The sequence below is a fragment of the Anomaloglossus baeobatrachus genome, chromosome 3, assembly GCF_048569485.1.
Source record: "Anomaloglossus baeobatrachus isolate aAnoBae1 chromosome 3, aAnoBae1.hap1, whole genome shotgun sequence".
In the NCBI taxonomy this organism is placed as follows: Eukaryota; Metazoa; Chordata; class Amphibia; order Anura; family Aromobatidae; genus Anomaloglossus; species Anomaloglossus baeobatrachus.
Window position 1 is genome coordinate 465,126,722 of NC_134355.1, and position 22,170 is coordinate 465,148,891.

A 22,170-nucleotide genomic window follows, 5' to 3' on the forward strand; every position below is an offset into this window, starting at 1 on the left:
GCAAACTGGTTAAGCACTTTTTGGAAGCAGAATCTGCCTTCCATTCCCTTAACCACAAGGCTCTGCGTAAAACCACGGAGTTGGCGGACGCCACTGCCGTACGGCTCGTAGAGTCCAGGACAGCATTAATCGCGTAAGACGCAAATGCCGACATTTGAGAGGTTAAGGATGCCACCTGCGGAACAGATGTACGTGTGACCGTGTCAATCTGTGTAAGACCAGCTGAAATAGCTTGGAGTGCCCATACGGCTGCGAATGCTGGAGCAAACGACGCGCCGATAGCTTCATAGATGGATTTCAACCAGAGCTCCATCTGTCTGTCAGTGGCATCTTTAAGTGCCGCCCCATCTTCCACTGCAACTATGGATCTAGCCGCAAGCCTGGAGATTGGAGGATCCACCTTGGGACACTGGGTCCAGCCCTTGACCACGTCAGGGGGAAAGGGATAACGTGTATCCTTAAGCCGTTTGGAGAAACGCTTATCTGGATAAGCGTGGTGTTTCTGGACTGCCTCTCTAAAGTCAGAGTGGTCCAGAAAAGTACTTAATTTACGCTTGGGATACCTGAAATGGAATTTCTCCTGCTGTGAAGCTGACTCCTCCACTGGAGGAGCTGGGGGACAAATATCCAACATTCTATTGATGGACGCTATAAGATCATTCACTATGGCGTCACCATCAGGAGTATCCAGATTGAGAGCGGTCTCAGGATCAGAATCCTGATTGAAGTCGAGGGCCGCTCATAGCGAGCTCGCTTAGGCTGCCTGGGACTGTCGTCCGTGTCAGAGCCTTCACCCTGGGATGCATGGGACACCCCCGGAGCCCGGAGCTGTTCCAACTGAGGGGGACCAGGGAGCAATGATTCAACAGTGCCCATGGTCTGAGTTACTGGTCTAGACTGCAAAGTTTCTAGAATTTTAGTCATAGTCACAGACAATCTATCAGCAAAAACTGCAAACTCCGTCCCCGTCACCTGGACAGTATTCACAGGTGGTTCTCCCTGGGTCACCTCTAGCAGAGGCCCCGGCCGAGCAAGTGCCACAGGGGCCGAGCACTGCACACAATGGGGGTCAGAGCTGTTGTCTCCTCTGAGCCATCTAGGAGGGTATATAGCCAAGAATCACCAGCGACCGTACAGTGCAATGTATAGCATGCAAGCATAAAAATACAAATGTACACTTCGGCACTAGTGGGGTCAGCACCAGAGGTGCCGCTTACCGCCCGCTCAAACGCGGGTGTGTGGTCGCCAGAATCCCGTGTCTGGGTCTCCCAGAACTTGTCTCCCCTCTCCAGCTCAGACTGCACACAGGAATGGCTGCCGGCGTTCTGTGAAGAGGGGCGGACCGTGGGCGTGCCTCAGACAAAGTGCGGGAAACTGGCGTCCCACTGTGCCCAGTGTGAGGGCTGGAGTATGTAAAGTAGACTCCAGCCCTCTGCGCTGACGTTCTGTACAGCGTCCCGCCCTTCCCCTGACTGGCAGGCCTGGGGGCGGGAACGAAACGAAACTAGGCCGCAAAAGCCGGGGACTCGAGTAATAAGCGCGGCCGTCATATATGCACGGCCAGCGCGGAAGTCCCCGGCGCACCACAAGTCCCAGCCGCGCCGCAGCGTAAACTGACAGCAGCGGCCAGCGCGGCAGTTCCCAATACATTGACTCACTCAGCAGAGCTGTAGTGAGTAGTGGCACAAGCGCGCAGCGCTGTTGTCCCCGGCGCACTAACACACCCAGCAATGCTGCGGTGTGTCTGCGCGCGGTCTGTACGGGGACACAGAGTACCTTGACGTAGCAGGGCCCTGTCCCTGACGATACTCAGCTCCATATCCAGCAGAATACCCTGGGGCTGTGGACGGAGCACGGTCTCAGTGCCTGGAGACCGGTAAAATCCCACTTCACCCAGAGCCCTAAGGGGGATGGGGAAGGAAGCAGCATGTGGGCTCCAGCCTCCGTACCCGCAATGGGTACCTCAACCTTAACAAACACCGCCGACAAAAGTGGGGTGAGAAGGGAGCATGCTGGGGGCCCTAGTATGGGCCCTCTTTTCTTCCATCCGACATAGTCAGCAGCTGCTGCTGACTAAACAGTGGAGCTATGCGTGGATGTCTGACCTCCTTCGCACAAAGCATGAAAACTGAGGAGCCCGTGATCCCACGGGGGGTGTATAGGCAGAAGGGGAGGGGCTTTACACTTTTAAGTGTAATACTTTGTGTGGCCTCCGGAGGCAGTAGCTATACACCCAATTGTCTGGGTCTCCCAATTAGGAGCGACAAAGAAAAGACACATATGCATGTTAGTCTCACAATTTGACAAGAAATCAGAATAACCCTTTCCTGTTTTAGGTCAATTGGGAACCAAAATTATTAATATTTGCCAAATATAATGCTACATACTGCCAAACTGGTTACTAAGTGGCTTAAAGGATAAAGTCAATGTTTCGGAGTGACCATCACAAGGCCCTGATCTCAATCCTATTGAAAATGCATGGGCAAAGCTAAAAAGGCAGGTGCGAGCAATGCGACCTATAAACATGGCTCAGTTATTAATGAAATGTATGCAAACTTTTGACTTTGCAGAAAGTAGTAAAAATGCCTTAAAACATTCTCGGTCATTCTGGCATTTGGCAAAAAAATATAAATAATTTTAGTTCCTAATTGACGGGAAATGATGTTTGTGATTTCAAGTCAGATAGTGAAGGAAAACATGAAGAGAACAGTGGTGGAAGATCACAAAATCTGCTCCATGGTGAAAAAAAAACCCTTCACAACATCCACCTAAGTGAAGAGCACTCCCCAAAAAGTAGGTGTTCCCAGTATCCATGTCTACCATAAGGCTGGACTCATACGAGCGTATGTCATCCAATGCAAGAGCATCAGATGTGATATGCTAATGACCCCCGACTCAGGCTCTCCTGCGAGTGCGAGCCGAGTGTCATGCGATTGTGACCCGATCCTGCAATCGGGTTCCAGCTGCAAAGCTGAGGCCGGGCGCTGCGGAGGAGAGGGAGGGGTTAATCCTCCCATCTCCTCCATTGTCAGCCTGTGCGTATATCGCACTGCACTGGGATAACATCTGAATGCAGTCTAATGTTTCTCTCGCATCCATTCACTTGAATGGGTGCGAGTGATACGGCTGTAGCAGAAAATTGCAGCATGCTGACGCTTTTCTCGCATCCAGAATCTGAATGCAAGAAAAGCTGGCCAACTGCTCTCCCTCATTGACTAACATTGGTCAGAGTGCAATGAGAGATTTTCTCGCATTGCACTCGTCCGATTTCAATGCTCGTGTAGGCATACCATAAAGAGAAGAGTTCACCACAAGGGGCAGCCTTAAAAATATAAAAGGCCAGATTAGACTCTGACCATGAATGTTGGAAGAAACCAGCCTTCCTAATGTATAATGCAGTTTTTTGGTTTTTTTTTTAAAAAACCTTTTCCCGCTTTTCCTCTGACATATGATAGGCCAGCAATAAGGAGCATCCATTTAACTTAAAAGCAATAATGTACATCATTTGTTTACTTTGTCATTTTCCAGGTTTACAGACTTGAAGTGTACATGACATCTTTACATATATTGCAGAAGAATCGAACACAGAAAATAGGAGACTGAAAAGTTCACAATCAGCAAATTCAGCAAGTATGGGGCTTTGCACTTTGTTTTCCATTGTCACATACCCGTATAGCTCTCTAGCTGCTGCCAAAATTGTAGATGTTTTCCCAGTTCCAGGTGGCCCATAGAAGAGAAGATTAGGGAGCTAGTACAGGGGTAGAAGAAAAGACTTAGTAAGCAAACATGAAAACAGTCAGTCCAGACACATTCAGAGAACATCACCATATAGTCAGCTACGTTTACTTATTTACGGCATCTGTAATCCCACTTCAGTAATCAGATCAAGTGCAGAATGGCAGGTAAAGGGTGACTATAGGTTTCCGACATGTCTTCTTCCATATTATCAGACTCTATGTACATACACATAGTCTTGACACACCGAGAGCAATCGCTACCACGGGCCTCCTGTATCCGCTGTTTCAGGTGCCCCACATCCTGGATTTGTGGTATTGCTCTCGGTGTGTCAAGAGTGGGAGAAGAGAATCGCGTTGTCAATACAACGCAATGGGCAGCAGTTTGAGCACATCGTTTAGTGGGTTACTGTCGTTCCATGTCACAAATGTGTCAATAACTCGATAATGAATAAAAGATATGTTAAAAATGAGCACACCATGGTTTTTCTTGTTTCTATGTGTTTGATGTGTCACATGACCCCCTTCCCATTGAAAAAAAAATAAAAGTTGAATTCAAAATGGCGGCTTTGCAGATGGCCGCCATGGGCATTATCCGACCTCAAATGTTTGGCCCCTCCCATGTACTAATATGCTACAAACAGTAAGGTGATATCAGCAACCACTGCCATTTTATCAGTGTGTATCCATACTTATGGCCCACCCTGTATATTATTTCCTGAAAGGTACCATATTTTTCGGACTATAAGACGCACCGGACTAGAAGACACACCCTGGTTTTAGAGGAGGAAAATAAAATTTTAAGCAAAAAATGTGGTTATGACACACTGTTATGGGGCGAGGATCTGCTGCTGACACTGTTATGGGGGTAATATCCTCAAATTCTCTACTAAGGTACCCCATCCTGGTAATGATCCTCCTGCCTTGTATATGTACCCCATCCTGGTATATGCCTTTATCCTGCTATATACCGGCATCCTGCTATATACCGGCATCCTGCTATATGCTCACCATCCTGGTATATGCCCTTATCCTGCTATATACTGCTATCCTGCTATATACCCCCATCCATCCTGCTATATACCTCCATCCATCCTGCTATATACCCCCATCCATCCTGCTATATGGCCCCATCCATCCTGCTATATGGCCCCATCCATCCTGCTATATGGCTTCATCCATCCTGCTATATGGCATGTATCACACAAAAAAAAAAAAACCACGCTTATACTCACCTTTCCTCGCTCCATGCAGCATCGCTCCTCCCTCTGTCTGTGGCGGCAGCAGCACTGCTGACCTGTGTGGAGCAGTCACCGTTCCCCTGCAGCATCGCTCGTCCTGCTGTTTGCTGATCAGCTGACCTGCGTGACTAGCGGCGCGCACAGCGATGACGTCATCACTGTGCTCACCGCTCGCTACACAGATCAGCTGGCCGGCAGACAGGAGGACATCGCGGTGCTGCAGGGGGAACGGTGACGGGTGCGTGTACTGATTCACTGCCCCCGGTGCTGACCTGTGTGGAGCCGTTCCCCTGCAGCATCGTGATGTCCTCCTGTCTGCTGGCTGATGTGTGTGAAGAGCGCGCACAGGGATGACGTCATCTCTGTGCTCACCACTCTCTACATAGATCAGCTGGCCGGCGGACAGGAGGAGATCGCGGTGCTGCAGGGGGAACGGTGACGGGTGAGTGTACCGTACTTATTCACTGCCCCTCGCGCTGATGATGGTGCATGGGGAGCAGTGAATACAGCCGCACATGATCACTCCAAACTGTAGTTGCCAGGGGTGATCACGGCCGGCTGTTTACTATGCGCGCACCCCCCGCCCATCATTCTGCCCCCTGTCAGCGCTGCCTTCAGCGCTGAGAGATGATGGGCGTGCATATGTAATGAGCGGGCTTACGTGTCACGGCAGGCGCTGCTACAGCCTGCTCGTGCCGCCGATGACCCGCTCCACCACTGCACCCTCATTCCCGGCCGCAGCCCTATATTCAGACCATAAGACGCACCCCCTACTTTCCCCCAACATTTGGGGGGAAAAAATTGCGTCTTATGGTCCGAAAAATACGGTAGTGAGTCTAAAGAAAGCTCTAGTAGCCACATTGAAAATGGCAAAATTTATATTCCATAGTTTCAGTACAGATTATATGAAAAAGGAGGGGAAAAACAAGCAAAAACACAAAAACCATTCCCAAAATGTGTAAAACATACACTACATTAAAAAGAAAACGTTTTAAAAGAAACAGGTAATTTTCTGCTGATAACCAAGTGCTACAAAGTTTCTATTTAAATCTGTCCCAGCATCCTGCAGCAGCACAGTACGGAAACAATATCATTAAAGGGAACCAATCATCAGGATTTTCGTGTATAAGCTGCAGCCAGTGCAGTACTGGCACTATCAGGCACAGTGTGTACATACCATCAGGGGGCAGCTCGGGTGTTTAGGCAGTGAAATTCATCTTTATAAAGTTTGAAATTTCGTGCACTTTTTGATTGACGTGTGCACCTCTCTGTTAATGTCCAGGCGGGTTATGCAGGAGTTCCCCGCCCCCCACCAGCCTGTTCCTCCCTCTCTCCTGATGTCCGGGCGGGTTATGCACGTGTTCCCCGCCCCCCCGCGCCGACTGTTCCTCTCTCCCTCCGGCTGTATGTAAAATGCTAATCTTCAGAAACATGGCGCCGGAGTGGGCCTCTGCGCATAGCGCTTATCTCCGGCGCCATGTTTCTGAAGCCCCCGCATTACACAGCTTGGTGTCTGCAGACTGTAAAACAGCTGATCGGAGGACGCGATATCACTACCGTGACCGGGTCTCGCAGCACTGCCGTCACGGGGTCATGTGAGTCCATTGTGAACTTACCTCACCTGACCCCCGATGTCGCTGGCAGGCTGCTGTCCTGGCCCGGTGTCCTGAGGCGGCACGTCATCATAGCTACAGCTGATCGCGTCCTCCGATCAGCTGTTCTGCAGTCTGCAGACACCAAGCTGTAATGCGGGCTTCAGAAACATGGCGCCGGAGATAAGCGCTATGCGCAGAGGCCCACTCCGGCGCCATGTTTCTGAAGATTAGATATTTACATACAGCCAGAGGGAGGGAGGAACAGGCGGCGCGGGGGGGCGGGGAACACGTGCATAACCCGCCCGGACATCAGGAGAGAGGGAGGAACAGGCTGGTGGGGGGGCGGGGAACTCCTGCATAACCCGCCCGGACATTAACAGAGAGGTGCACACGTCAATCAAAAAGTGCACGAAATTTCAAACTTTATAAAGATGAATTTCACTGCCTAAACACCCGAGCTGCACCCTAATGGTATGTACACAACGTGCCTGATAGTGCCAGTACTGCACTGGCTGCAGCTTATACACGAAAATCCTGATGGTTGGTTCCCTTTAAACAGCAAGGGATGTGTGTGGCTAGAAGATTCTACTACTTTGTAAATCAATCTGAATACTAAAATTACAACTGGCATTTACATACTGGCCTACTAAGCTTGCTTAAATGTCTTGGATAGCTAGCTACTATATTTTTAGAAGCCAAGAAGCTCAGTCAGTGTCTTTTACAATCACCATAAGTACATTATTCACACCCACAGCCAAAAAGGTTACTGGTATCAATAGCCAATGTGAGAACACACTTGGGCTTTTAGAGCGGATAGACATTACACTAGTTATAACTGTTCTGTATCAAAACAAAGGACATTCCATATATAATTGTATTTATGTGTTGGGAGAGAATATATGATGTCCCCATTGCACTGTATGTCCTTTGATTCTATACAGAAAGAAGTGTTTAGTAGTTTATTATATCAATTAAAATGCACAGTGAATGCACAAAGGAGAAATCTAATCAATATTTAGTGTGACCACTCTTTGCCTTCAAACATCAAAGGATCAATTCTTCTAGGTAGCCACCGGCACACGTAGCAGATTTTCTGCACATAACTGCATTTTTTGGCAGGAAAAATGCAGCAGAAAAAAAATTTCATTTTTTAATCGCATTTGTGGGGGGTTTTTTTTACATGCGTTTTTTAATTATTTTTTTTTAAGTCATGGCGAGGGCTGCTACACTGTACCCTGCAATAGCCACTAGATGTTACAGCTGGGACCCGGCTCTCACTGCCTGGAGAAGTGCCGGCACCGCTCCCAGCAGTTTAACCCCCTGAATGCTGCGATCCCAGCATTCAGAAGGCAGGGAGTGAGTCGCTTACCTCTCCCTGGTGATCGGGTCCCTGTAATGCAATCACAGAGACCCGATCACTGCCATGGTAACCCCATGAGTGTGTAGCCTACTGAACCAGACTTAGGCCCCTTTCACACGTCAGTGATTCTGGTACGTTTGTGCTTTTTTTTTTTTAAACGTACCAGAATCACTGACATACGCAGACCCATTATAATGAATGGGTCTGCTCACACGTCAGTGATTTGTCACTGCACGTGTCTCCGTGCGGCGTACCCGCGTGTGCGTGATTGCCGCACGGAGACATGTCCATTTTTTTCTGGCATCACTGATGTCCCACGGACCACGCAGTGGTGTGGTCCGTGAAACACGTGCCAGAAAAAAACGTGCATTTAAAATAATAAACATTTTTACTCACCCGGCGTCCAGCGATGTCCTCTGCAGCCCGTTCTGCCGGCTGCTTCTAAGCCGGCTGATTACTGTCGCGCATCTTAATGATGCACGACACAGCCGACCCGGAAGCAGCTGCTGCAGGGCTCACCGCCGGCCGGATGCTGCACCGCGGGAGGATTCAGCACCACGGAGAGCAGGAGCGGGCACAGGTGAGTTGATTGCTAAGTGCAATCACGGGCCACGGAGAACGGAGCTCGGATTGCACTTCGACAACCCACGTGTGCCGTGATTCACGGCACACGCAGGCACATGTGCGTGTTTTACACACCAGTGAAAAACGTCTGTTTTTCACTGACGTGTGAAATGGGCCTAAGGGACCATTTTAAATACTTAGCTAGTCTTTGCAAGTGTTTTGTGTTACTTATTAAAATTCTCTGAGATAATGACTTTTGGGTTTTAACCCTAGAACGCGCAACGATAGAAATCTACCATAGAAAACAAGTAACCCAGCAGGCCTGCGATGCCCCAGGTATGCGTTCTAGGGTTAATTGGCTGTAAGCCATCATCAACCTTACCAGAAAAACACTTGAAATAGATCACTCTGTTTGTAATGACTATATAATGTGTTTCACTTTTTGTATTGAATTACTGAAAAAAAGTAACTTTTTGATGATATTCTAATTTATTGAGATGCACTTGTAGATTTTTTGTTAAGGTCCCACTGACTACAGTGACTTAAGCTGGGTTTACACACTGCAACATCTCAAACGACATCGCTGTAACGTCACCGGTTTTGTGACGCAATAGCGATGTTGTTTGCGATGTTGCAGTGTGTGAAACCTATCGGCGACCCGGCCCCTGCTGTGAAGTTGTAATCGTTACAAATCCTTCAGGACCATTCCTAGGTCCTTTGTTTCCCGCTGTGCAGCATGAAGTTTCAGTGTGTGAAGACTTTGCAGCGACTTTGTTAGCAACTTCCCTTTCAAAAAGCTGCTTATCAACGTCCCCAACAACCAGCTAGGTCGCTCTGCAGGTCCGGATCGCTGTTGCGTTGTTGGCCAGGTTTGCCTGTTTGAACGCTCACCAGAGACTTAGCAGAGACTTAGGGAGGTCGCTGTTGCGTCACCAAACCGGTGACGTTACAGCGATGTCCTTTGCGATGTTGCAGTGTGTAAACCCAGCTTAATAGAGCAAGGAATCCGAACCTCTGTGCACAACCTGTGCATTCTGCAGGAAGATTATGGCGCTGTGTATGACTTACCTTGTGTTTTATTAGGAGTTAAAGATACTTGTGAATTTACTTTTACGGTAATGGAAACAAGCTCTACACAATGTGACTTACATCAGCTCCTTGCAGTGACTTTTTCAGCACAGCCACCACCTCTTCTTGGAAAGCAACTTCATCCACACATTTGGGGCGGCTGCACAGAAACCATATGATAAATATGAGATAAAACAAAGCACGGAATCAGGAATTAAAGACATGTTTCTTACTTTGTGCCACACAAAACTAATATAGGTCATGTAGAGTCAATTGTCTTCGGTATAATATTATAAAAAATAAATACATACAATAAGTACACAGAAATGACTAGTAGAAAATAAAATGTTACTTTAGAGTGCCCTCATATGGACAACCACACACATTACACCCAATACAAGAGAAGAAAAAAAAATTGAAGAAAGTAAACCCAATTATCCTCGCCATTTGAATTTTTGAATGCTAAAATAGCTGCAACCATTAGCGGACACCATATCGCATTTGGAGAGCCCCTGATGTGCCTAAACAGTGGAGCTTCCCCACAAGTGACCCGATTTTGGAAACTAGACCGTTCAAGGAATTTATCTATATGTTTGGTCAGTATCTAAAGCCCACAGGTGCTTCACGGAAATTGGTTTTTTTTTTTGTTTTTTTTTTTAACGTTGAGCCATGAAAACGTGAAAAATGAAAAAAATACATTTTTAACCTCAAAATGTTGCTTTAACTGGAAATTTACATTTTTCACGAGGTATCTGTAATAAAAGCTGGAAGACAGAAGACCAAATAGGGTATTACCTGAGGGATGAATGAGTGTGAAAGCACAGAGGATCACCTGTGACAGTCACAACCACAGTACTGGTGTATAATACAGATACTGCAGCCCCACGTGTAGGTAGATTTAGAATAAAGTAGGAAAAGTTAATGCCACACTGCCATGAATAGAAGGAAACGCCAGAAAAAATTAATGGTGATTTTCTTTACCAACGCGTTTCGAAGAGTTCTCTATCCGGTCAAAAATCACATAAAAAAAAAAACAAACACGTGCAAGCAGGGTGTAAATAGGAGAGTCAATTCTAAGTGACAGCCCCTTTTTAGGAGAAGAAAAAAAAAAAGGCACATGGTATAACGGTACAGAGAATTCAAATTGTAAAAAAGTTCTGTAATACAAATGAATAAACTAATAATATTGACCAAATTGATTTTACAGGTGTTGAGAAAAAAAATTAAAAAAAAACCCCAATGTGTAAAATGAGGAATTAGAGAAAAATAGAAGAAAAGGGAGATACATATTAAAAAGAACGTGATATCTTAAAGGACACAAACCTGTGGAGTCCGGTGAAGACTAATGTGATGGTGAAGCAAGTGAGGGTAAGCAGCGTGAGCTATAGAGTGACAGCTAAAATGAGGATGATAAAAAGTGGATTGACCATTATGGAGAACACTTTTTTTTTTTTATATTATATTATAATGATAGATATATATATATATATATATATATATATATATATATATATATATATATATATATATATATATATATATATATATATATATATATATATATATATATATATATATATATATATATATATATATAACATTAGAGATCGAGAGAAAGTGATTTTGACCAGATGAAGGAGAAAGAACTCTCTGAAATGTTTTGTTAAATAAAATCACCATTAATTTTTCCTGGAGTTTCTTCTATTCATGGAATATTTTTGAGTAAAATGTAATTTTTTTTTTTTTATTCTATAAACTACTGACAACATGTCTCCGAATTTCCAAGCAATACATTTTGTATTTATTTTCTGAACTGTTCTTGAGTTAAAACATTAGTATGGTTGTTTCTAAATGATTAGGAACTTGTTTTCTTTGCATTATTTGAGGTCTGAAAGCAATGCATTTTATTGTTATTTTGACCCTTTCTCATTTTCAGAAAATACAAAATGTATTGCTTGGAAATTCGGAGACATTGTCAGTAGTTTATAGAATAAAATAATTTACATTTTAACCAAAAATATACCAATAAAGAGAAAAATCAGAAAAACTGACAATTTTGCAGTGGTCTCTTAATTTTTGCCAGAGCTGTATAAAAGCTTCTAGACTATGTGCGCACTGAGTGTCTTTCTCAACGTTTTTGCGCGTCTTTTGGGTGCGTTTTTGGGCTCCAAACTGCATGACTTTGCTTCCCCAGCATCTATAACTTTTCATTTTTGCTGTCCGCGCACAACTTTTTTTTTTACCTGCGTTTTTGAGCTTAAAAAAAAATGGACATGTCAATTCTTTCCTGGTTTTAAGGCCTTGTGCCCACAGGGCGTTTTTACAGCGTTTTTTCTAGCGTTTTTCATTGCTTTTTTTAATCAATAAAAGCAAGGAAAAAGCAACCCAGCAAAGTCTATGAGAATCAGGACTTGCTGTGCCCACGTTGCTTCTTTTTCAGTTGCTTTTTTTCTTGCTGAAAAAAGAAGCAACATGTCAATTGTTTTAGCGTTTTTTCCTGCTTTTTTCCCCAATTGACTTCAATGGAGTCATGGAAAAAAGCAAGAAAAAACGCATGTGTAATGCCCACGTTGCTTTATATTTTATGCGTTTGGGCGTTTTTAGGGAGAAAAGAAAGCTATGGCTATGTAGATTCCTTCATAGAAGAAAGCCACATAGCCAGAGTCGGCAGCTGTTACCTTATCTCCCATTGTTTAGCGCGACACCTCTGCAGGGACCCCCGCTGACGTCACAAGGTAAAGAGTTCATCACAGTGGGGGATCTCCAGGAAATCCCACAGTAATCCCCCTGTATGAATTGTATTCACCTTGTGACATCCCCGAACTTATACAGCGAGGTGTCGCGGTAAACAATGCATGGACCTCCGCTGATGTCACAATGTAAAGAGTTCATCCCAGCGGGGACCTCCAAGAATGTGGGCGGCATTGCTCGGTAATCCCCCTGCATGAATTGTATTCACATTGTGACATCCCGAACTTCTCTGCAGTGACCTGTGGCATTAAACAATGCAGGGACCCCCGCTGACGTCACAAGGTGAATAGTTAATCCCAGCGGGGGAACTCCAGGAAAGCCCCCAGTAATTCTCCAGCATGAATTGTATTCACCTCCTGACATCCCCGGACTTCCCTGCAAAGAGATGTCGCGGTAAAACACCGCAAGAATACTGAATGCCTGGTGCACAGCCTATGCCACATAAATGCAGGCAACCCCCGCTGACGTCAAGGTGAACCCCGAAAAACCCCGGTGATCCTCCTGCATGAACTGTGTTCACCTTGTGCCTTGCACCAGACATTCAGTATTCTTGCAGTGTTTTACCGACACCACTCTACAGGGAGGTCAGGGGATGTCACAAGTTGAATACAGTTCATGTAGGAGATCCGCCGCTGGAATTAACTCTTCACCTTACTCACCTCTCTGCAGTCTCCTGGGTCACGTCCGATGGGCTCCAGGACCTGCCGGTAAGCAGCTGATTGTTTATGTCCAGCGGTGAAAAGCCTGCCGGCTTTTTAACTACCAGATGATGAATCAGCTGATCTTCCCTGGACTTAAACGATCGGATGATGCTATTAGGTGATAGCATCAGCTGCTTACCAGCGGGTCCTGGAGCCCATGAGACTTTTAGACAATCAGCTGATGTGTAATCTGTTTCAGGTCCTTGAACCTGTGTCAGGTTCAAAGACCTGAATCCAATATCATCTGATCAGAAGGCAAACCGATCAGATGAGGTGTCATCATCTGATCAGTTTGCCTTTCAATCAGATGATATTGGATCCGGATTGGACATCGCGGGACCCTCGACCCAGGACTACGGCGGAGGGGGGTTCTTTAGTTCAATAAAGATGGAGTCACTAATTGTGTTGTGTTTTATTTCTAATAAAAATATTTTTCTGTGTTGTGTATTTTTTATCTTTACTTGAAATTCATGGCGGCTATGTCTAATATTGGCGTGACACCATGAATTTCAGGCTTAGGGCCAGCTGATAATACAAAGCTGTCCCTAACCCCATTATTACCCAGTGAGCCACCCGATACCAGGGCTGCTGGAAGAGTTGGATACAGCACCAGAAGATGGCGCTTCCTATGAATGCAGCTGCGGACTGCAATTCGCAGTGGGGGGGCCCAGAAAGCTTGGGCCACCCTGTACTGAGGATTCCAGTCCCCAGCTGCCTAGTTGTACCTGGCTGGACACATAAATTGGGCGAAGCCCATTTGGTGTTTTGTTTTTTTTTAATTATTTTATGAAATTCATGAAATAATTAAAAAAAGGCCTTCCCTATATTTTTGGTTCCCAGCTGGGTACAAATAGGCAGCTGGGGGTTGGAGGCCACCCGTACCTGCCTGCTGTACCTGGCTGGCATACAAAAATATGGCGAAGCCCATGTCGATTTTTTTTTAATTCATTAAAAAACAAACAAACACATAACCCAAAAGGGTTAGGGGTAAAAAAAAATGCTTAGGCTCTCGCTGCATTTTCTATTGCTAGGGTAACTTAAACAGCTACTGGCTGCTAACCCCTCCTGCTTGGTGTTACCTTCACTGGCAATGAAAAATCCAGGGAAGCCCTTTTTCCTTGAGTTTTTTTGCCAAAAATCTAAAAAAGAATGACGTGGGCTTCGCCCAATTTTTGTGTCCAGCCAGGTACAACCAGACAGCTAGGGACTGGAATCTTCAGCGCAGAGTGGCCCAAGCTTTCTGGGCCCCCTGCTGCGTATTGCAGTCTGCAGCTGCCCCAGAAAATGGTGCTTTCATAGAAGTGCCATCTTTTGGCGCTGTGTCCAACTCTCCCAGCGGACCTGGTGTCGGGTCGCACGCTGGGTAATAAGGGGTTAATACCAGCTTTGTTTTACCAGCTGGTATTAAGTCCGAGATTCTTATTGTCAGGCCAAGTTTGACCCGGCCATTTAGAATCTCCAATGAAGGGTTACACCACACAGAAAAAAATACTTTATTAGAAATAAATACACAGACACAGTTAGGGACTCCATCTTTATTACTCCCTCTCACCCCTCCTCGATCCTGGTCTTCTGTCACCGATCTAGCTCTGCTACATCAGGAAGCACGGGGGAGCAAGAACGCTTCTGCTCCTCGTGCTGTCTAATCACTCAATGAGTGAGCAGAGACTGCGGGTTGGTAAGCGGTGACATCACCGCTGCCACCGTTGCCACAGTAACCTAATGAGCGAGTTACTATAACAACAGTAATCTCTGAGTACCTGATTCCCGGCGCCGCTATTCACCTGCATGAGCTGGTGAATACCGGCGCTGGTAAACGATATAATGGATCATCATTTTCCTGTCACTTTTATTCCAAAATGGAGATTGAAGAAAATGGGTTGAAGAAGGAAATGATATCAGAACACCTTTATTTTCATATCCAACTTTAATGAGCTGAAACAAGCATTCAATAGTAACAAAAAAAGCATGAAAAGAAGCATGAAAAAAAGCAGGAAAAAAAGCATGAAAAGAAGCATGAAAAAAAGCAAGAAAAAAAGCATGAAAAGAAGCAAGAAAATAAGCATGAAAGCATGAAAAGAAGCATGAAAAAAAGCATGAAAGCATGAAAAGAAGCACAGAAAAAAGCAGCTTTTTTTGTGCTGAAAAAAAAGCACCGTGGGCACATAGCCTTACAGTTTTTCACCCATGCAATGCATTGAAAAAACGCAGCAAAACGCAGAGATCAAAAATGCAACAAAACTCAGCCAAAAACATACCGAAACGTGGTAAAAACGCATGCGTTTTTACAGCTTTGTTTTGGCATGGGTGTGTTTTTTGTGCATTTTTTTGCGGCCAAAAACGCAGCGTTTGAGAAATGCAAAAACGTCCTAGTGCGCACATAGCCTTAAAGTTCAAACTCTAATTTCCCATTCAACCAAGGGACTTTTAGCTGAGATTCATCTTTGATGCGTATAATTTTTCTCCTGCATGATCTTGGCCAACTACAAACATCACTTGCAACTTTCATCTCAAGGCAGTCACTTTAGGGGTAGAGCTGACAGTGTCCTCCCGCTCCTTGATCTGACTACAGCAAGATGGAAACTGCAGAGGTGTTTGTAATGACACACTGCTCTGCTCTACACAATATATGAAAGCAGTCAGATCAGTGAGAAGAGCAGAGCTGTTTGCTATTACATGTCTCACAGACAAAGCCAAATCTAAGCTTCCTATTTTGGGAAGGGGTTAAATGACAAGCAAAATACTTTGTTTGAGGCCCCCTTCACACGTCCGTGAAAAACATGCACGTGTGTTATGGGCCGTTTTTCAGGTCCGTATCCCGTTTTTGTGTCAGTTTTATGGTCCGTGTGGCACCTGTGTGAATTGCGTATGCTAGCCGTGTTTGTGTGTAGAACGTCCGTGTGTGTGTGTGGAATTAACATGTATGTGTACTGGAATGTCCGTGTGGAATGTCCGTGTGTGTGATGCACAATGTCGTTTATAAATGTCGGCTGACAGCCGACAGAGTTGCACGATGAGAATAAACTCGGGTGAACGTCACCCGACTTCATCCTCATACGGCGGCTCTGTCTGTGTCGAGTACTGATTAGCGGTCACCTGTGAAGGATTCACCGGTGACCGCTAATCCCCCGAGTGACTGAATTTTCCCCCCCTCTCTCATACTCACCGATCCCCCGGCGCGGCGCTGTACGGCATTCACACTGCTGTGGCGGCTTTTACTATTTTGAAAAAGCCGCCGCTCATTAAACAATCTCGTATTCCCTGCTTTCCCCGCCCACCGGCGCCTATGATTGGTTGGAGTGAGACACGCCCCCACGCTGAGTGACAGGTGTCTCACTGCACCCAATCACAGCAGCCGGTGGGCGTGTCTATACTGTGCAGTAAAAATAAATAAATAAATAAAAAAAAAACGACGTGCGGTCCCCCCCAATTTTAATGCCAGCCAGATAAAGCCATACGGCTGAAGGCTGGTATTCTCAGGATGGGGAGACCCCCACCCTAACAATATCAGTCAGCAGTCGCCCAGAATTGCGCATACATTAGATGCGACAGTTCTGGGACTGTACCCGGCTCTTCCCGATTTGCCCTGGTGCTTTGGCAAATCGAGGTAATAAGGAGTTAATGGCAGCCCATAGCTGCCACTAAATCCTAGATCAATCATGTCAGGCGTCTCCCCGAGATTCCTTTCATGATTAATCTGTAAGTTACAGTAAATAAACACACACCAGAAAAAATCCTTTATTAGAAATAAAAAACACAAACATATACACTGGTTCAACAATTTAATCAGCCCGAAAAAGCCCTCCATGTCCGGCGTAATCCAGGATGCTCCAGCGTCACTTCCAGCTCTGCTGCATGGAGGTGACCGGAGCTGCAGCACACACCGCCGCTCCTGTCAGCTCCACGCAGCAAATTAAGACAGCTGCGCGATCAGCTGAGCTGTCACTGAGGTTACCCGCTGTCACTGGATACAGCGGTGGCTGCGGGTAACCTCAGTGACAGCTCAGCTGATCGCGCGGCTGTCTTCATTAGCTGCGTGGAGCTGACAGGAGCGGCGGTGTGTGCTGCAGCTCCGGTCACCTCCATGCAGCAGAGCTGGAAGCGACGCTGGAGCATCCTGGATTACGCCAGACATGGAGGGCTTTTTCGGGCTTATTAAAGTGGTGAACCAGGAAATATGTTTGTTTTTTTATTTCTAATAAAGGATTGTTCGGGTGTGTGTGTTTATTTACTGTAATTTACAGATTAATCATGAAAGGAATCTCGGGGAGACGCCTGACATGATTAATCTAGGAATTAGTGGCAGCTATGGGCTGCCATTAACTCTTTATTACCCCGATTTGCCAAAGCACCAGGGCAAATCGGGAAGAGCCGGGTACTGTTCCAGAACTGTCGCATCTAATGTATGCGGCAATTCTGGGCGGCTGCTGACTGATATTGTTAGGGTGGGGAGCTCCCCATAACGTGGAGCTCCTGATCCTGAGAATACCAGCCTTCAGCCGTATGGCTTTATCTGGCTGGTATTAAAATGGGGGGGGACCTGTCATGATGTATTTTACCTTCTCACTGTATTTGCTGTAATACTATGTCAGGATGTGATGTCACTTTCCTTTGGTTGTACTTACTAAACACTTTGAAATGTCTTGGGATGTAAGTAACCATACCTTCCCCCCATCTCCTGTGTCTCTGGGCCCATAATGCAATTATCTCTTGTCCACACAGCCAGGGGAACTTCTCATTGTTTCGTAAGCAGAGGATAACGCCAACTACACAAACCTGTAGACATCTCGGAGCCAACCTTCTAGAATCTTCTAGTGGGCCCAACCATTGCATAGACCCCTACCCTTGAGGGGCGGGCCCACGAGCTCAAACAATTCACTCCTGTTTCTAAATGCAGTTGGGAGTTGAGTTTTTGAAGAGGAAGGGAGCGAGATCTGAATCTGCGGACAGACCTCGCCGTCCAGTGGATTGTGTGGGATTTCTGGGACTCTGAAAAGGACTATTACGTTGTGATCTGGCACTTTGGATTATCGGGAGGTGCCCCCGAATCTGTTTTATTTGGACTTGTCGTGTGCTGTTCCTGTATTCCTGTTAGTAAACCTGTTGGATCATCCTCGGCCTGTTGTCTCTCTTTGCTCTGATGTACACCCCGTCACAAACTGGTGGCAGCAGCGGGATCAGAGCAGAAGAAATGGAGGACAACAGCCAATCGACGTCTGAAACCAGAACCTCAGGATACAGGAACTGGACTGTGGCGAGTCTACAAACAAAGGCCCGTGAATTAGGTGTCGGCTACAAAGGACTCTCTAAGGAGCAACTAATTGAGGCATTGGAACACGCTTGCCTGCAAGATGGCACCGAGGAACAATTTCCACAGCAAGGGGAGCAAAGACGGGAGCCGGAGGTGAATACCCAAAAAAGTCAATGGGTTGTGTGGTACAAGGAAAAGATGGCACTGCTTGGAGATGAGGCCACCATAGAAGATAAGAGGGAGGCCATGCGTGGAGCTGAAGAGAAGGAGTGCAGGATGGAGGAGATGGCATTGCTGGATAAGCAGCTCGCTGTGGAAGCCGCGAGAGGTTCCAGACTGTAACCCCAGCACCCATCATGAGGGAACTTCCCAGAGTGTCCCGCAAAGACTTCAAGCAGTTTAATGAGGCTGCTGGTGACATTGAGGGCTTCTTCCAGGACTTTGAGCATCAGTGTTGATTAATGGAAGTCCCAGAAAGGGAGCACGTCCGGCATCTGGTTGGGCTCTTAGAGGGTGGAGCTGCTGCAGCCTATAGAGCTATGGACCCTCGGTGGAACTGTGAGTATGCGGATATTAAACAGACTATTCTAGAACATTATGCTGTAACGCCAGACACTTACAGGACTCAGTTCCGTACTCTAGCATGTGATGAGGAAGTGTCCTTCAAGATGTATGCCCACAAACTCAAACATCTGTGGCATCGTTGGTTGGAGGCAGAGGAGGCCTTAACCTTGGAGACCGTCCTCCAGGTCCTCCTAAAAGAGCAGTTTTACTTCAAGTGCCCCGCTGAGATCCGGGAATGGGTGCGTGAAAGGAGACCAGCCACTGTGGAGGAAGCTGCAGCTCTAGCTGATGAGGCTCTCACCATCAAGCCTCAGTGGAAAAAACTACTACCCAGTGAGAAAAAAAAACACCAACCCCCCAACGCTGGTGGCCCCTGGTCCTTCTGGCCCCAATGTTCACCATCACCCTAGACCGTCAACTCATGGGGACCTTCGTGTGACTGTGCCTCGCATTACTCATGCTCCACCTTTGGGAATACGACGCGGAGGAAGAATCCCAGAGCGCAGATGTTATGGATGTGGGCAGCCTGGGCACATGCAATTCCAATGTCCAGGTGTTCGTAGACAGAACAGCTACAGACCGCCTTTGCCTGTTCATTACCTACAGACACCTTCACCAGGAGAAGAGCTGGATTCTGTGCCTGATGACTTGCCAAGTGACTCAGATATCCTGGCTCCCCTACCCGGAGTCTATGGGGTGCGAGCTCCAGCCACCTGTTCTTCTGATCTTCAGGACAAACATCTACAGGAGGTCGTGCTGGATGGCCAAAAAGTTGTTGGCTTCCGTGACACTGGGGCTTTCCTCACCATAGCCGATCCCCGAGTAATTCAACCACAAGCAATTCAAAAGGGACCAGGAATTGCCATTGAACTGGCAGGAGGTACCCAGAGATATATTCCAAGAGCGAGTGTGACCCTGGATTATGGCTTTGGGGCAAAACAATGTGTGGTCGGTGTGATGAGCGGCCTCCCTGCAGACGTTCTTCTAGGAAATGATGTGGGGAATCTTCATTGCCACTTTGTCGGTGCGGTAACCAGAAGTCAAGCCAAGAGAGCAGCCCATGTGGACGTGTACAACCCATCCATGGAACTGAGGCCACCAGAACTGCCATTACAGCCGGTGAGTGATTCTTCTTGTGGGGATAATAGGAATGTTACTTGGGATAAAGTTCAGTTTAGACAAGAAGTAGAGACTGACCCCACCCTTGCTAGTTTTAGAACTCGGGCTGAAATAGGGCAGCTAGGGGAAAACGGAGAAAGAATTATCAGAGAAAATGGACTTCTGTATCGGGTTGCCAATGCCGACTCCCTAGATAAGCCCTGGACTTATAGCAAACAGCTGATTGTTCCTCAGAAGTACAGAATTCCCCTATTACACCTTGCTCATGACATTCCTACGGCTGGCCATCAAGGCAAAACCCGCACCGAGAGACGATTGACTCAAACTTTTTATTGGCCGGGGATTTCCCAAGCAGTGGTGCATTTCTGCCGAACTTGTGACATATGTCAGCGTAGAGGGCGACCCGGAGATCACCCAAAGGCACCCCTGCAACCGCTCCCTATAATAGAAGAACCCTTTCAAAGAGTAGCTGTTGATATCATTGGACCTCTGGCTAAACCAAGTAAATCTGGAAAGCAGTACATTCTCACTGTTGTGGACTACGCCACCCGATATCCAGAAGCCGTGGCCTTGTCAAGTATCTCTGCAGCCAAGGTGGCCGAGGCCTTGGTTATTATTTTTACCAGAGTAGGATTCCCCAGTGAGATCTTGTCGGACCAAGGCTCCCAGTTTATGTCAGAGTTGGTCCAGTGTCTGTGGCGCACCTGTGGAGTACGAGCGATCCGAACGACCCCGTATCATCCCCAAACAAATGGACTTTGTGAACGATTCAACGGCACTCTGAAGAATATGCTGAGGGCCTTCACGGACCGAGATTCAGACTGGGAGAAGTACCTACCCCATCTCTTGTTTGCCTATCGGGAAGTTCCCCAGGAGTCCACTGGGTTCTCCCCCTTTGAACTACTCTATGGAAGAAAGGTCCGAGGACCCTTAACCCTGCTCAAGGAATACTGGGAGGGGCAAGTTGAAGATACAGGAACCCCTGTTGTCCCTTATGTCCTAAAGCTGCGAGAAACCTTGGCCCAACTTGCTAGTTTTGCGCAGAGTCATTTGCGTATGGCTCAAACCAGACAGAAGACATGGTATGACCGTAACGCACGCTATCGGGAGTTTGTAGAAGGACAAGTCTTAATGATTGTTCCCCATCGGCAGAATAAACTGCAGACCACATGGGAGGGTCCCTTCCGGGTTCTCAGAAAACTGAATGATACCAATTACCTTCTTGCTTTAGATGATCAGGGGCTAAGGCAAAAGACTGTCCACGTGAATATGATTAAGGAGTACCATGACCGGAACATTCCAATGATAGCAAGCTGTCGGTTGGCTTCAGAAGATGGTCAAGAGGATGAGGACTCTCTACCTGATCTCGTGGAAGCAGCGAGAGCCCCATCCACTGTGGAACAGGTTCCCCTGGGAGATTACCTGGACTCCTTACAGAAAATCCAGATGCTGGAAGTGCTTCAACAGAGACGGGCTGCTTTCTCATCCCAACCAGGTCGAACCACAGTCACCCAACATCATGTGGACACTCAGGGCATCCGTCCCATATAACTGGCTCCTTACCGGGTACCTGAATCAGTTCGAAACACCATGCAGCACGAACTGGAGGAGATGTTACAGCTTGGAGTAATCCAGGCCTCCCATAGCCCTTGGGCCTCCCCTGTGGTGTTAGTACCCAAGAAGGATGGGAGTACTCGATTTTGTGTGGACTATCGGCGACTAAACGACCATACAGTCAGCGATCCTTACCCAATGCCTCGTATTGACGAACTTCTAGACCGACTGGCTGGGTCCCGATATGTCACTACCTTGGATCTCAGTAAGGGATACTGGCAGATCCCTCTAACGGATGAAGGGAGAGAACGGTCCGCTTTTATAACCCCCTTTGGTCTGTATGAATTTCTAAGCATGCCTTTTGGAATGAAAAATGCCCCGGCCACCTTCCAGAGAATGGTGGATCAGATCCTCCGGGGATGTGATGACTTTGCTTGTGCCTACTTGGATGATATCGCCGTCTTCAGCCACACATGGGAGGAACATCTGAATCAAGTAGCCATTATTTTGGACCTGATTCTTGCAGCCGGCCTAACTATTCGACCCGATAAATGCCAATTGGGGATGGGGGAAGTCCAGTACCTAGGACATAGAGTGGGAGGAGGGAAGCTCCGACCTGAGCCTGCCAAAATCCAGGCTATTAGAGACTGGCCTGTACCCCAAACTAA

General features: G+C 46.8%; 1 protein-coding gene across 1 annotated transcript in view; it reads right to left on the reverse strand.

Annotated features, from left to right (window-relative positions):
- Positions 1 to 22,170, reverse strand: part of RFC4 (replication factor C subunit 4) — a 71,696-nt gene that overhangs the window by 22,635 nt on the left and 26,891 nt on the right. Inside the window, exons 2-3 of the mRNA XM_075338540.1 lie at positions 9,644 to 9,722; positions 3,669 to 3,748 (exon numbers count right to left, since the gene is read on the reverse strand). Of these exons, the coding sequence (XP_075194655.1) occupies positions 3,669 to 3,748; positions 9,644 to 9,722 (159 nt within the window). The remainder of the gene's footprint in view (positions 1 to 3,668; positions 3,749 to 9,643; positions 9,723 to 22,170) is intronic.